Source organism: Melanerpes formicivorus, unplaced genomic scaffold (assembly GCF_026170545.1).
Source record: "Melanerpes formicivorus ecotype bairdi unplaced genomic scaffold, bMelFor1.0.p_v2 SCAF_83, whole genome shotgun sequence".
NCBI classification, from domain to species: Eukaryota; Metazoa; Chordata; class Aves; order Piciformes; family Picidae; genus Melanerpes; species Melanerpes formicivorus.
The window spans coordinates 824,900-838,067 of record NW_027142435.1 but is presented as its reverse complement, the minus strand read 5'-3'; the positions used below and the strand labels follow the sequence as shown (position 1 = coordinate 838,067).

Here is a 13,168-nt window from a genome sequence, read left to right as displayed (position 1 = left end):
TGAGCTGCTCAGCCAGAGGAAAGGAAGCTTTGGGGGCAGAGGATGTGCCTGGGAGCCCCAGAGCAGGGCTGGCTGCGAAGCCAAGGCCAGCTGGGAGCTGCCCAGGCTGAGCAGGAGGCAGCTCCCTGCTCCCCTCCCTGAAGGCCTCCAGCACTGCCTGGGGAGCCCAGAGAGCAGCAGCTCAGCACAGGGCAGGCTGCTTGCTGCCCAAAGCCTGCTGAGTGCTTTCAACAGGAGGCCAAAGCCTTCCTCCTCCCCCAAAGGCTGCTTCAGACCCCCCTGGTCGTGGGGGGTGCCTGGCAGCAGCCCCCAGCCAGGCTGTCCCTGAGCTCTGGGTGAGAGCAGCTGAAGCAGTTCCTGGGCTGGGGCAAAGCCTCCACAGGCTCCCACCTGGGGAAGCTGCAATTGAGCCACAGCCTTAGTGAGAAAGTCAGGAGGCAGAGGTGAGCTGAGCCCAGGGGGCTGCAGCTGGGCTGCAGAGCTGAGCTGCTGCCTTGCTGGGGTTATTTTTAGTGCAGCACTGAGCTGCTCACACTTGGCAGCACAGGCAGGGCACAGCCTCAGCCTGGCACCCCCTGCCCCCCCTGCCAGGCCTCTGCCAGCTGCAGAGGGAAGGCAAAGCAAAGATGTGCCCTGGAAATGCCCCCCCCGAGCCCGGGCAGGGCACAGCCTCCTCTCCACAGCAGCCCAGAGCTGTGCCCAGGAGCAGGCTGTGCTGGGCAGGGGCAGCTCCTGCTCCAAGGGGGAAGCTGAGCCCCAGGCAGCAGCTCCTGCTCTGTGCCCAGGGCTCAGCTGCCCTGCAGCACAGCCCAGCTCTGGGCTGAGCCCCTCCTGGGCAGCAGCAGCAGCACCCAAGCCAGCAGGGCTGTGGCAGCTCCAGCACCCCGGGGAGGGGAAGGCTCCAGGAGCAGCCCCTCCAGCAGGCCCCCACGCAGGCAGGCTGGGCAGGGGAGGAGCAGCAGGGCCAGGGCCTGGCTTCACCCCCAGAGGAGCCAGGAGGAGGAGGAGGGCTGTGCCCTGCCCCCCCAGCCCCGCTCCCAGCAGCAGGCTGAGCACAGGCAGCAGCCCTGAGGAACCCAGGCAGGGAACGCCCCCGGCCCCGGGCTGGGCTGCAGGGAGAGCAGGGCAGGGCCCAGGGCTGGGGAGGGGCAGGGGGGAGGCTCTGCAGCCCGGAGCCAGGCAGGCTGAGAGCAGATCCTGGCCCTCCCCAGGGACCCTGCAGCTCAGGGCAGTGGTTAGGAAGCCCAGAGCAGAATTGCCCCTCGGGGGGGGGCAGCACTGACAGCACAGCCAGAGGGGGGCCCTGGGCTCCCTTCACGCTGGGCCAGGGCTGGAAGCTTCAGGAGGGCACCGAAGGCCTTTGCCCCTCCCAAGCAGCCCAACCTCCTCTGCCCTCCCCCCCCTGGATGCTCTCAGCACTGCCCCCGGGTCCCACCCTGCCCCAGGAGGCTGCTCCAGGCAGGAGCTCCGCAGAGCAGCTCTCAGCAAAGCCTCCAGAGCCTTGCTCAGGCCCCAGCTGTGGCAGGCAGGAGACCACCAGCGCCCCCAGCAGGCTGAGGCAGAGGCTTCAGGCAGCAGCTGCAGAGGGAACAAGTGACAGCCAGGGGCAGGGGCAGCCTGGGGGCCCCCAGCCAGGGCAGGCAGACCCAGGCCAGGCTGCCAGTGAGGGGCCTGGGGCAGCCTCCCCCCCGGGCTGGGGCAGAGCCAGGAGCTGAGCTCAGCCCCTGGCCTATTTTTAGCCCCTGGCTCAGGGGGAATCTGCTGCTGCAAACAAGGAGGAGTGGCAGGCAGCAGCCCTGGGAAGGACAGGGGCAGCAGGCAGCAGCTTTATTGCCCTGCACCTCAGCAAGCCAGGGCTGGCCTCAGCCTCTCCTTTGCTGGAGGAGGGAAAGAAGCTCCTGAGAGCCTCTCTGGAGAGCCTGAGCCAGGCTGCCAGCAAGGGCCCAAGGTAGCAGCACCCTGCAGGGGCAGAGCTGGCTTAGCAAAGTCCCCAGCAGCCCCCAGGGCTGGGGCAGTCCAGGCCAAGCAGCTCAGGCCAGAGCCTCCCCCTGCTGCTGCTGCTTCTCCTGCTGCTGCTTCTCCTGCTGCTGCTTCTCCTGCTGCTGCTTCTCCTGCTGCTGCTTCTCCTCCTGCTGCTGCTTCCTCCTCTCCCTCTTCTTCTGCAGTTTCCTCCTCAGCTGCAGCTGTTTTTTCTGCAGCAGTGCCTGCTGGACCTTCTCCCTGCACTGTTTGTTCTTCCTCCTGATCTTGGCCAGCTCTGCCTTCCTCTTTGCCTCCAGATCTGGATCCTGCAGTGGCCACTGCCAGTCAGTGCCAGCCCCTGCTGCTGCCCAGCCTGCTGCCCAGCCCTGCCTGAGCAGGCAGCAGCAGCCAGGCAGGACCCCAGCACCCCCCAGCCCCCTCAGCAGCTCTCACCTTGCCCTCCAGGATCAGCTGCTTCCTTTTGTTGATCTCCTTCCTCTCATCCAGATCCATCCCCTCCAGCTCCTGCCACAGCCAGGGGAGGCCATCAGGAACCACACAGCAGCCTCTGCCCCGGGGCAGGCAGCACACAGCCCCCGGGGCCCCCCCACAGCGCCCCCCATACCCACACAGCCCCCCCAGTGCCCCCCCACAGCGCCCCCCGGTGCCCACAGCCTTGGTGCCCTGCAGCCCTCAGCAGTGGAGCAAAGCCAGGGGAGAATGAGCCAAGCCCTGCCCCCCCCAGCCAGGGAAGGGGGAAGGGAAATCCTCATCTGGGTGCTGGGGGGCAGGGGGCTGCAGGGGGGCTGCAGGGGGGCTGCAGGGGGGCTGCAGGGGGCAGGCAGGGGGCTGCAGGGGGCAGGCAGGGGGCAGGCAGGGGGCAGGCAGGGGGCTGCAGGGGGCTGCAGGGGGGCTGCAGGGGGGCTGCAGGGGGCTGCAGGGGGCAGGCAGGGGGCTGCAGGGGGCTGCAGGGGGCAGGCAGGGGGGCTGCAGGGGGCAGGCAGGGGGCTGCAGGGGGCTGCAGGGGGCTGCAGGGGGCTGCAGGGGGCTGCAGGGGGCAGGCAGGGGGGCAGCAGGGGGCAGGCAGGGGGCAGGCAGGGGGCTGCAGGGGGGCTGCAGGGGGCAGGCAGGGGGCAGGCAGGGGGCAGGCAGGGGGCAGGCAGGGGGGCTGCAGGGGGCAGGCAGGGGGCAGGCAGGGGGCAGGCAGGGGGCAGGCAGGGGGGCTGCAGGGGGCAGGCAGGGGGGCTGCAGGGGCTGCAGGGGGCTGCAGGGGGCAGGCAGGGGGCTGCAGGGGGCTGCAGGGGGCTGCAGGGGGCAGGCAGGGGGCTGCAGGGGGCAGGCAGGGGGCTGCAGGGGGCAGGCAGGGGGCAGGCAGGGGGCAGGCAGGGGGCTGCAGGGGGCTGCAGGGGGCTGCAGGGGCTGCAGGGGGCAGGCAGGGGGCTGCAGGGGGCTGCAGGGGGCAGGCAGGGGGCAGGCAGGGGGCAGGCAGGGGGGCTGCAGGGGGCTGCAGGGGGGCTGCAGGGGGGCTGCAGGGGGGCTGCAGGGGGGCTGCAGGGGGGCTGCAGGGGGCTGCAGGGGGCTGCAGGGGGCTGCAGGGGGGCTGCAGGGGGGCTGCAGGGGGCTGGGGCTCACTCACCATCTCGCACTGCCTCCTGCTGACAGCGACCTGGGTGACGATGTCCAGCACAGGCCTCTCCTCCACACTCAGCTCCTGCAGCTTCAGCTCTGCAGCAGGGGAGAAGGGCCCAGGGGCAGGGTCTCAGCTGCTCCCACAGCCAAGCTGCATCCTGCCCTGCAGCTCAGGGCCCTGCCCTGGGACCCCAGCCTGCAGCAGAGGCCTCCCCTGCAGCACTGCACAGCCCTGAGCCCTCAGCACAGGGAGGACAAACCCTGCTGGAAGGAGTCTAAAGGAGAGCACAGAATCGAGCTGAGGGCTGGGAGCCCTCTGCTGGGAGCCCAGGCTGGGGGCTGGGGGCTGCCCAGCCTGGAGAAGGCCCCAGGGAGGCCTTCTGGTGGCCTTGCAGAGCTCCAAGAGCTGATCAGAACTTGGGGACAGGGCTTTGGGCAGGGCCAGCTGGGACAGGGTGAGGGGGGGCTGGGTTGAACTCAGAGAGGGAGGTTCAGAGTGGAGCCAAGGGAGAAGTGTTTGGCCCTGGGGGTGGGGAGAGCCTCCCCAGGCTGCCCAGAGGGGCTGCAGCCAGCCCAGCCCAGGCTGCCTGGGGCTGAGAGCAGCCTGCCCTGGCTGGGGGTGGCAGGGGGGGGCTGGCTGCAGGGGGCTGGCACTGGGTCCCCCCCCAGCCAGTTTGTGACTCTGATTCCCTCCCCAAAGCTGGGGCTGTGCCCTGGCACACCCAGGCAGGGCAGAGCACCCTCCCTGTGCTGCTGTGGCTCAGCCTGGGGGGCAGAGCTGGGCAGGCTGGGGGGCAGGGCAGGGCAGCCTGTGGGGCAGAGCTGGGCAGCCTGTGGGGCAGGGCAGGCTGTGGGGCAGAGCAGGGGCAGGCTGTGGGGCAGAGCAGGGCAGCCTGTGGGGCAGAGCAGGGCAGCCTGTGGGGCAGGGCAGGGCAGCCTGTGGGGCAGGGCAGGGCAGCCTGTGGGGCAGGCTGTGGGGCAGAGCTGGGCAGGCTGTGGGGCAGGGCAGGGCAGGCTGTGGGGCAGAGCTGGGCAGCCTGTGGGGCAGGGCAGGGCAGCCTGTGGGGCAGAGCTGGGCAGGCTGTGGGGCAGGGCAGCCTGTGGGGCAGGGCAGGGCAGGGCAGGGCAGGCTGTGGGGCGGGGCAGGGCAGGGCAGGCTGTGGGGCAGCCTATGGGGCAGGGCAGGGCAGCCCTGCTGCCCCCCACTCACTGATCTCCTCCTCGATGGCGTGCAGCAGGTGGATGTCGTACTGTGTCAGCAGGGTGATGGCCTGGCCCGGCCTGCCTGCAGGCAGAGTGCAGCCAGCTGAGCCCTGGCCAGCAGGGGCAGCTGAAGCCCAGCCCAGCCCAGGCCCAGCCCTCCCCAGAGCCAGCCTGGCACGGGCAGAGGGCTCCCTGTGTGCCCTGCAACACAGCAGCCAGGCTGAGCTGCCAGGGCCCAGCCAGGGACCTGAGTGCAGCTGGCACTGGGTGGGCAGCCTGCAGTGCAGCTCTGTGGAGGCTGCTGAAGCCCTGCAGCCCTCTGGCAGCCCTGGCAGCCCCCTGCAGCCCCTGGCAGCCCCCTGATTCCCCTGCAGCCCCCTAGCAGCCCTGGCAGCCCCCTGGCAGCCCCCTGGCAGCCCCCTCAGCCCCTGCAGCCCCCTGGCAGCCCCCTGGCAGCCCCCTGGCAGCCCCTGCAGCCCCCTCAGCCCCTGCAGCCCCCTGGCAGCCCCCTGGCAGCCCCTGCAGCCCCCTGCCAGCCCCTGCAGCCCCCTCAGCCCCCCTCACCGGCCCGAGCCGTCCTGCCCACGCGGTGGATGTAGATCCTGGGCAGCCCTGGGGTGTTGTAGTTGATGACCACCTGCACTGCAGGGATGTCCAGGCCCCTGGAATGCAGAGAGCAGGAGGGCAGGAGGGCAGGAGGGCAGGAGAGCAGGGGAGCAATCCTCCCTCTCCCCACCTGCAGCCCCAGGGCTCTGCTGGCCCCAGGGCAGAACCGCTCTGAGCCCAGCCCTCCCCTCCCTAGCCCCAGCCTGAGCTCCACAGCAGGTCCCAGGCCTCTGCCAAGGGGAGGAAGTTGCTGCCTCACCTGGCAGCCACATCCGTGGCAATCAGGATCCTGAAGATGCTGGACTTGAACTTTGCCAAGGCTGCAAACCGCTGCCGCTGCGAAGAGAGACAGCTGGGGGGAGGCAGCTGGGGGGGAGAGGCAGCTGGGGGGAAGAGGCAGCTGGGGGGGAGAGGCAGCTGGGGGGAGGAGGCAGCTGGGGGGAGGAGGCAGCTGGGGGGAGGAGGCAGCTGGGGGGGAGGCAGCTGGGGGGGAGGCAGCTGGGGGGGAGGCAGCTGGGGGGGGGAGGCAGCTGGGGGGAGGAGGCAGCTGGGGGGGGGAGGCAGCTGGGGGGGGGAGGCAGCTGGGGGGGGGAGGCAGCTGGGGGGGGGAGGCAGCTGGGGGGAAGGAGGCAGCTGGGGGGAAGGAGGCAGCTGGGGGGAAGGAGGCAGCTGGGGGGAAGGAGGCAGCTGGGGGGAGGAGGCAGCTGGGGGGGGGAGGCAGCTGGGGGGAGCTGCAGGACCTGGGCACATCTGGCTCAAGCATTCACCTCCCAGCTGGGGCCATCCCTCACCTGCTTCATCAGGGAATGCAGAGCCACAGAGGGGAAGCTGAAGCTCCTCAGCATCATGTTCAGGACCTGGCAGTCCCTGCAAGCAGAGAAAACAAAAGGCAGTCAGAGGGCAGTGGGAAGCTGATGGCTCAGGCCAGAGCTGGGGCTGCTGGGGGAGCTCTCACCCTGCCAGCTCCTCGGTGTGGCAGGAAGGGAAGAGGATTCTCTGCCAGCCAGCCCTGCCCTGCCCAGCCCCCAGCAGAGCCAGGACTGGGAACCTCCCCTGGGAACAGCACCTTGAGCCCCCAGGAGGAGCTGCCACTCACTTGCAGGTCCTGGTGAAGATGATTATGGACCAGTCCTCGTGCTCATCATGGAAGGTCTGCACCAGGTGCACCAGGTAGGCATCCTTGATGGCCTCAGGCACCAGCAGGTAGCGCTGGTCGAGCTCCTCCACCGTCCGCACCCTGCGGGGAGGCAAAGCACCGAGGGGCAGCAGCTGCTGAGGGAAGGAGCAGCACAGGGGCATGGCAGGCAGCCAGGGGCCAAGAGAGGAAACAGGAGCCCTCCTCTGGCACAGGCTGCCCAGGGAGGGGGTGGAATCCCTGTCCCTGGAGGGGTTTCAAAGCTGCAGGGGTATGGTGCTGAGGGCCATGGCTCAGCACCAGGCTGGGTGCTGTCAGGGAAGGGTTGGACTCAAAGGGTTGGACTCAAAGGGTTGGACTCAAAGGCTCTCCAGGGGTCTCCAAGGGTCTCCCCTGCTCACCAGAGTGAAGCACACAACTGCCTCAGCTGCAGAAGACCTCCAAGGCTTCCTCTCATCCTGTCCCTTGGGAGCAGAGCCCAACCCCCCTCACTCCAGCCTCCCCTCGGGGGGCTGCAGAGGGCAAGGTCTCCCCTCAGCCTTTTTCCCTCCACGCTGCACAGCCCCAGCTCCCTCACAGGACTCTTCCCCAGGGTGAGACTCACTTGGCCTCAGCCTCCCAGAAGAAGGGCCTGTTGGCAGCCAGCCCCCTCAGCTCCTGCAGGGTGGCAGTCAGGGTGGCACTGAAGAGCAGGGTTTGCCTGCGAGCCGGCACAGCCCCCAGGATCACCTCCAGGTCCGGGGTGAAGTCGGAGCAGCCCTGCTCGAAGAGCCGGTCAGCCTCATCCAGCACCTGCAGGCAGCACACAGCTCAGCCTGCTGCAGGCAGCCCCCAGAGCCTGCAGGGGATGGGAAAGCCTCCCCCGGGGCCCTGCCTCACCAGGAACCTCAGCTTCTTGAGGCTGAAGGTGTCGGAGCTGCGGAGGTGGTCGGCCAGCCTGCCGGGGGTAGCGATGACGACGTGAGGCTTCCTGGAGAGCTCCAGAGCCTGAGCCACCATGTCTGAGGGGCAGGAGCCAGGTTATGGACCCCCCAGCATCACCCTGCCTGCTCCCACCGCCCTGCCCTGCCTTGGGAGCTCCTCAGCGTGGAGAGAGCCCTGTGGAACGAGAAGCTCCTCCCCGGGCGCTCTGCTGCACCCCGGCAGGGCCGAAGGGGCAGGCCGGATGCTGCCAGCCCTGTGCAGCGACCCCCACTCACCCAGGCCGCCCACCACCACGCAGTCCTTCAGGTTGAGCGGCTTCCCCAGGACACGGAACTGCTCGGCGATCTGGTAGGCCAGCTCCCTGCCGGGGAGGACAGCGCTGAAGGGAGGCTTCCCGCGACCGGCTCGCCGGGTCCGGCCCTCGCGGGTTCGCTTCCGTACCTGGTGGGTGTCAGCACCAAGCAGAAGATGCCGTAGGGATCCTCGGAGAGCACTTGCAGCACCGGCAGCACGAAAGCCGCCGTCTTCCCGCTGCCCGTCTTGGCGCAGCCCATGCAGTCGCGGCCTGAGAGGGAGGCAGGAGGGGGACGGTGAGCGGCCGCGGAACCGGGAGCGCGGAAGCAAGGAGCGGGAGGGGAAAAGGAGATGGGGAGCAGGCGGACTCACCCTGCAGCACGGCCGGGATGCAGGCGGCCTGTACAGGCGTGGGCCGGGTCAGCCCGACCTGCCGCGCCTGCTCCACCAGCCACGGCGCCAGCCCCAGCGCCCGGAACTCCGCCATGGCCACGGCCGCGCCCGCCCGGCACTTCCGGCGCCCGCCCGGCACTTCCGGCCCGCGGCACGGGGCCCGCCCTGACGTCACGGAGCGCGCCGCCCCTCATTGGCTGACGCCTTCCCAGCCTGCCTCGCGCCAAAGCCACTTCCGGCTCTGCTGTGACGTCTCCAGCTGCCCGCACTCCTATTGGCTGGCGCGGGAGGGCTCCGCAGAGACCGCGGCTCCCGGCGGCCGCCGGGGCTCAGCGGCTTCCGGAGACGTGTCTGAGGCGGGGCGATGGCGTCCGGGGCGGCTGCGGGCTCCGCCGGGCAGGGCGGCGACGCCGACGAGCTCTTCGATGTGAAGAACAACTTCTACATCGGCGCCTATCAGGCCGCCATCAACGAGGCGCAGCGCGTCAAGGTAGGGGCGGGGCGGGAACGGGGCGCGACGGCACCGGCTGACCTCCGGCCCGCGGGTCGGTGCCTCTCCCAGCGAGCCGCCTCCCCTTCGCGCCCCGCGGCGTCTCAAGGAGCGAACATGGGGCTCCCCGAGCTGCTCTGTTGCCGGTGCTGGCAGCTCCCTGCTCGAGCAGAGCTGAGGTGCAGGGAGGGCTCCCGTGGCGCCCGGGAGCGTAGCGGGAGGACGGAGTCGTTTCTCTGGGGGAGGCTCTGTGTGGAGTTGTGTTGCTGGGGGCTTGAGGTATGGCCGTACAGCTCCCTGAGAGAGAGCCTTGTCTCCTGCTGCGCTTTCAGCTGTCCACCCCCGAGAAGGAAGTGGAGAGAGATGTCTTCTTGTTCCGAGCCTACATCGCCCAGGTGAGGTCGCAAACGCTGCAGCAGCAGCAGCAGCAGCCGCGGGCCGTGGGGGTGGAGCCAAGGAGGCTGCGAGTCTGAGCCCTGTGACCAGAGCCGGGCAGGCAGTGAATCATTCCTGGCTGCGGGGGCAGGGGCTCCTGGGCAGACCTCTTTGAGAGGCCTTTTGTCGTCTCTGAAATGTTTGTGGAGCAGACTGTGAGGCAGGAAGCAGAAATCTGTCACTCCTGGGGCTTGCTGGGGCTGAGGTTTGGGGCACAGGCAGTCACCTCCTGCCTCTGCAGCATCCCTCAGCTGCAGGCCTCCCTCTCTTGCCCTCGACAGAGGAAATATGGAGTTGTCCTGGATGAAATTAAGGCCAATGCTAGCCCTGAGCTCCAGGCAGTGAGGATGTTTGCAGAATACCTTTCAAATGAGAATCAGAGGTAAGTCAGATGATGAATTGGAGCTCCAGCCCTGCCTGAGAGCTTTCCTGGTGCAGCTTCCTGCCAGCCTCTGCTCTCCGTCCTCAGCTGCTGCGGGCTCAGAGCAGCTCTCGAAGCACAGAGCCCAGCAGGACCTCTTTACCTTGCTTAACAGCAAAGCACACCCAAAATCTCCCCTGGCTCTCCCCAGGGATGCAATTGTGGCTGATCTGGACAAGAAGATGGCCAAGAGTGTGGATGTGGCCAACACAACCTTCCTGCTGATGGCTGCTTCCATCTACTTCCACGACCAGAACCCCGACGCGGCGCTGCGGACGCTGCACCAGGGGGAGAGCCTGGAGTGGTGAGTGCAGCTCGGCCAGGCCTTGCTCCTGCCCACAGCCAGCTGCCTCAGCTGAGCTCTGAAAGCCTTGAAAGCACTGAGAGCTCCTTAGGGGCTGGCCTTCGAGGCAGTAAGTGATTTGGAGCTCTTCCTGCAACGTCCTATTGCTCCCCTGTGGCACTTAGGATCCTGAGTTATTGATCCTCCCAGCCCAGCACTGCTGAGCTGAGCTTTGTGTCCATCCAGCAGGGAGCAGGTGGAGCTCAGAGTGAGCTCCTCTCTGCCAGCTCCTGCTCTGTTGCTTCCCCACGGCAGGCAGCCTGTGCCTGGGCACTGGCAGCACCTCTCTGCTGGGCAGCAGGCTCCCAGGCCGAGGGCAGGGCCTGCAGCTGTGGGAATCTCTTTGCTTTTGTCCCCTGCAGCACAGCCATGATGATCCAGATCCTGCTGAAGCTGGACAGGCTGGACCTGGCTCGGTAGGTTTGTGTCCCTTTGCTGCTCTGGTGGGGTGGGCCTGGAGAGGGGGCAGTGCTCATCCCCAGGGGAGGCATCTGAGCAGCTGTGTGTGGGGCTGGGGCTGGAGATCATGGAGCTGCTGGAGCTAAAGGAAGAGCTGGACCTCAGGGTTTACCTCTGCAGAATGTGGGTCCCTAGCCCCTGGCTTTCTGCCTCCCCACAGGGAAGTAAACCCAGGAGGCTTTTCCCAGCTGCTGTCAGTCAGCCCTTCAGGGGTTGTGGTGAGCAGCTTGCAGAGGCTGCTGTGCCTCAGCAGAGCAAGAGCTGAGAGGGAAAGCTGCAGCCTTTTGTCTCCAGCTGCTGAGTGGCTTCTGCTTCTGCAGCAAGGAACTGAAGAAGATGCAGGAGCAGGATGAGGATGCAACCCTGACTCAGCTGGCCACTGCCTGGGTGAACCTGGCCATGGTGAGTGGGGAAGCTGCTGCAGGTGGAACCTTCCTGGAGCTGCAATGTGCTGAAGATCAAGAGTCCAAGTGTTCAGTGACAAACCTCTGCCTCTGTCACATCAGAGAGCTGAAGGGTCCCTGGTGGAGGGGTTGGGTTTGTTCTTCCTGCAGCTTTTGCTCAGGGAAATGCTGCTTAATGCTTCTTTTGCCTGGGCTCTGACTCTGCTGTGCTGCAGGAGGTGCCAGCAGCTGGCCCCAGTGCTTCCCACACCTCCTCAGCCCTCTGCTGTGTGATCCCAGATCTTGACCTGGTGCCTGCTCCTTAGCAGTGAACCTGTGGCTGTTCATCTCCCCTGGCAGGGTGGTGAGAAGCTCCAGGATGCTTACTACATCTTCCAGGAGATGGCAGACAAGTGCTCCCCCACCCTCCTCCTGCTCAACGGCCAAGCAGCCTGCTACATGGCCCAGGGCAAGTGGGATGATGCAGAGGGAGTGCTGCAGGAGGCCCTGGACAAGGTACTGAGCAGGGCAGCGAGGGCCTGGGTTTCACAACCCCCACTGGGGGTGGTCCAGGGAGCTGCAGGCTCGGGCAGGAGCTGCCCTGGCAGAGCTGGGCTGGTGGCTGCACAGGGGAGGTGCCAGCTCCACAAGGGGATTCTCTTGCCTGCAGGACAGTGGCCACCCTGAGACCCTCATCAACTTCATTGTTCTGTCCCAGCACTTGGGCAAAGCACCAGAGGTGAGCTTGGGTTTGCTGTCCTGGGGCAGCAGAAGCTGCCAAGCCTGCTGCTGGGGCAGGCTGTGTGTCCCCAGCTGGGCTTTGGGTGTCCTCCTGGGGAGCAGAACAGTGCTGGGGAGCTCTCCTGGGCAGAGCACAGGTGGGTTGGCAAGGGGCTGGTGCCTGGCAGGGGCTGGTGCCTGGCAGGGGTTTGGCAAGGGGCTGGTGCCTGGCAGGGGCTGGTGCCTGGCAGGGGTTTGGCAAGGGGCTGGTGCCTGGCAAGGGGCTGGTGCCTGGCAGGGGCTGGTGCCTGGCAGGTGCCTGGCAGGGGCTGGTGCCTGGCTGGTGCCTGGCAGGTGCCTGGCAAGGGGCTGGTGCCTGGCAGGGGCTGGTGCCTGGCAGGGGGAGTGGGCAGAGGAGGACATCTCTGGGCTCCTGGGCTCAGCTCTCCCTGGTGGTTCTCTCGAGCCAGCTCCCCAAGGTCTGGCTGCAGTGCAGAGCATGCACAGGTCCCAGTGGTCTGAGCTGGGGCTGCTGGCATCCAGGGCACTGAGGCCTTGGCTGAGGGGGAAGCTCCACACTGCACTGTGATCATTCAGACTCTTGGCTGCTCCTCACCTCCCCTGGACACTGAAATGCTGCTCTCTGCCCCCCTCAGGTCACCAATCGCTACCTGTCCCAGCTGAGGGATGCTCACAGAAGCCATCCCTTCATCAAGGAGTATCAGACAAAGGTACTCAGCACCTCCTCCCCTCCAGCTCAGCTTCTCCTGCCTCCAACCAGTGTCTGAGTGGATTCCTCCCCAGTCCTGAGGGGGCAGCTCCATGGTCTCCCTCTTTCCAGCCCTCCTGAGTGGAGTTGGGGGGCAGGAGCCAGAAATGAAAGATTCTCCCTGGCAGAAGAGCTCTGAAGTGCTGCTTCAGGAGTTTGTTGCTGTCAGACACTGCTTAAAGGAAGGAAACCCCCCTGGGGGAGGAGGAGTTTGGGGAGGGGAGGAAGGGCAGGGCTGGCAGTGAAGGGGAAAGGCACCAAGCTGAAGCAGGGAGCTGACAGCAGGGAGCTTGCCCTGGGCAGCTGTGGCAGTGCTCTGCTCCCCCAGGGCAGCTGTCACTGAATTCTCAGTGGGGTTCAGGATCCTTTCATGGATTCCTGGAATGCTTTGGGTTGGAAGAGCCCTGGGAGCCCACCCAGCCCCATGGGCTCCTTTCCTGCTTGGTTTTGCTCTGCAGGAGAACGACTTTGACCGCCTGGCCCTGCAGTATGCCCCCAGCGCCTGAGCAGAGGGGCAGGAGGCTGTGGAGCTGCTCTCTGCTGCCCTGGGAGCTGAGCTTCGTCTGCAAAGCCTCTGTGGGAGCACCAGGAAGTGCTGCCTGCAGCCTCCCCTGGCTTCAGGCAGCGTGGCAGGGCCTTGTGCTGCAGCACCCCGCAGCCCTGGGCTGTGGCTCCACTGCAGATTGAACTTCCCTAATAAAGCCTTTTCCATAGCCCTGTGCCCCTTAAATCCTGGAATTCAGCTCCTCCCAGCCTGGAGCTGAGCCTTGTGCTGAGGCTGTGCCTGGGGGAAGAGCAGGAAGCTTCATTTTAGGCACCTGCACAGAGGACGTGGCTGAAACCCTGAGTCCTGGATCTGCCTTCAGCCTGCCTCTGGCTGTGGCTTCAGCAGCCCCTGGGAGAGAGCCTCGGCTGCAGGGGTGACACAAATAAACTAATCCCACTGTAAGAGGCTCAGCCTTAATCTCAACCTGGGGCAGTGGCAGCTGCTCAGGCCCTGGA

General features: G+C 67.0%; 2 protein-coding genes across 2 annotated transcripts; one reads left to right on the top strand and one right to left on the bottom strand.

The window, feature by feature from the left end:
• Positions 1-1,804: 1,804 nt before the first annotated feature.
• On the bottom strand, positions 1,805-8,263 carry DDX49 (DEAD-box helicase 49). The gene is made up of 13 exons (XM_068164773.1): positions 8,126-8,263; positions 7,901-8,024; positions 7,735-7,820; positions 7,415-7,536; positions 7,140-7,327; positions 6,497-6,637; positions 6,192-6,267; positions 5,660-5,736; positions 5,359-5,456; positions 4,802-4,876; positions 3,599-3,687; positions 2,416-2,487; positions 1,805-2,288 (listed from the first exon to the last, which is right to left on the bottom strand). Exons 1-13 carry the CDS (start codon positions 8,238-8,240, stop codon positions 2,031-2,033), a joined length of 1,521 nt encoding a protein of 506 aa, XP_068020874.1. The 5' UTR covers positions 8,241-8,263; the 3' UTR covers positions 1,805-2,030.
• A 203-nt stretch (positions 8,264-8,466) lies between these two features.
• On the top strand, positions 8,467-13,115 carry COPE (COPI coat complex subunit epsilon). Its single transcript, XM_068164776.1, has 10 exons — positions 8,467-8,636; positions 8,969-9,031; positions 9,353-9,453; positions 9,644-9,796; positions 10,198-10,251; positions 10,615-10,696; positions 11,038-11,193; positions 11,348-11,416; positions 12,054-12,128; positions 12,625-13,115. The coding sequence occupies exons 1-10, from the start codon at positions 8,511-8,513 to the stop codon at positions 12,670-12,672; spliced, it is 927 nt and encodes a 308-aa protein (XP_068020877.1). The 5' UTR covers positions 8,467-8,510; the 3' UTR covers positions 12,673-13,115.
• The last annotated feature ends 53 nt before the right edge of the window (positions 13,116-13,168 follow it).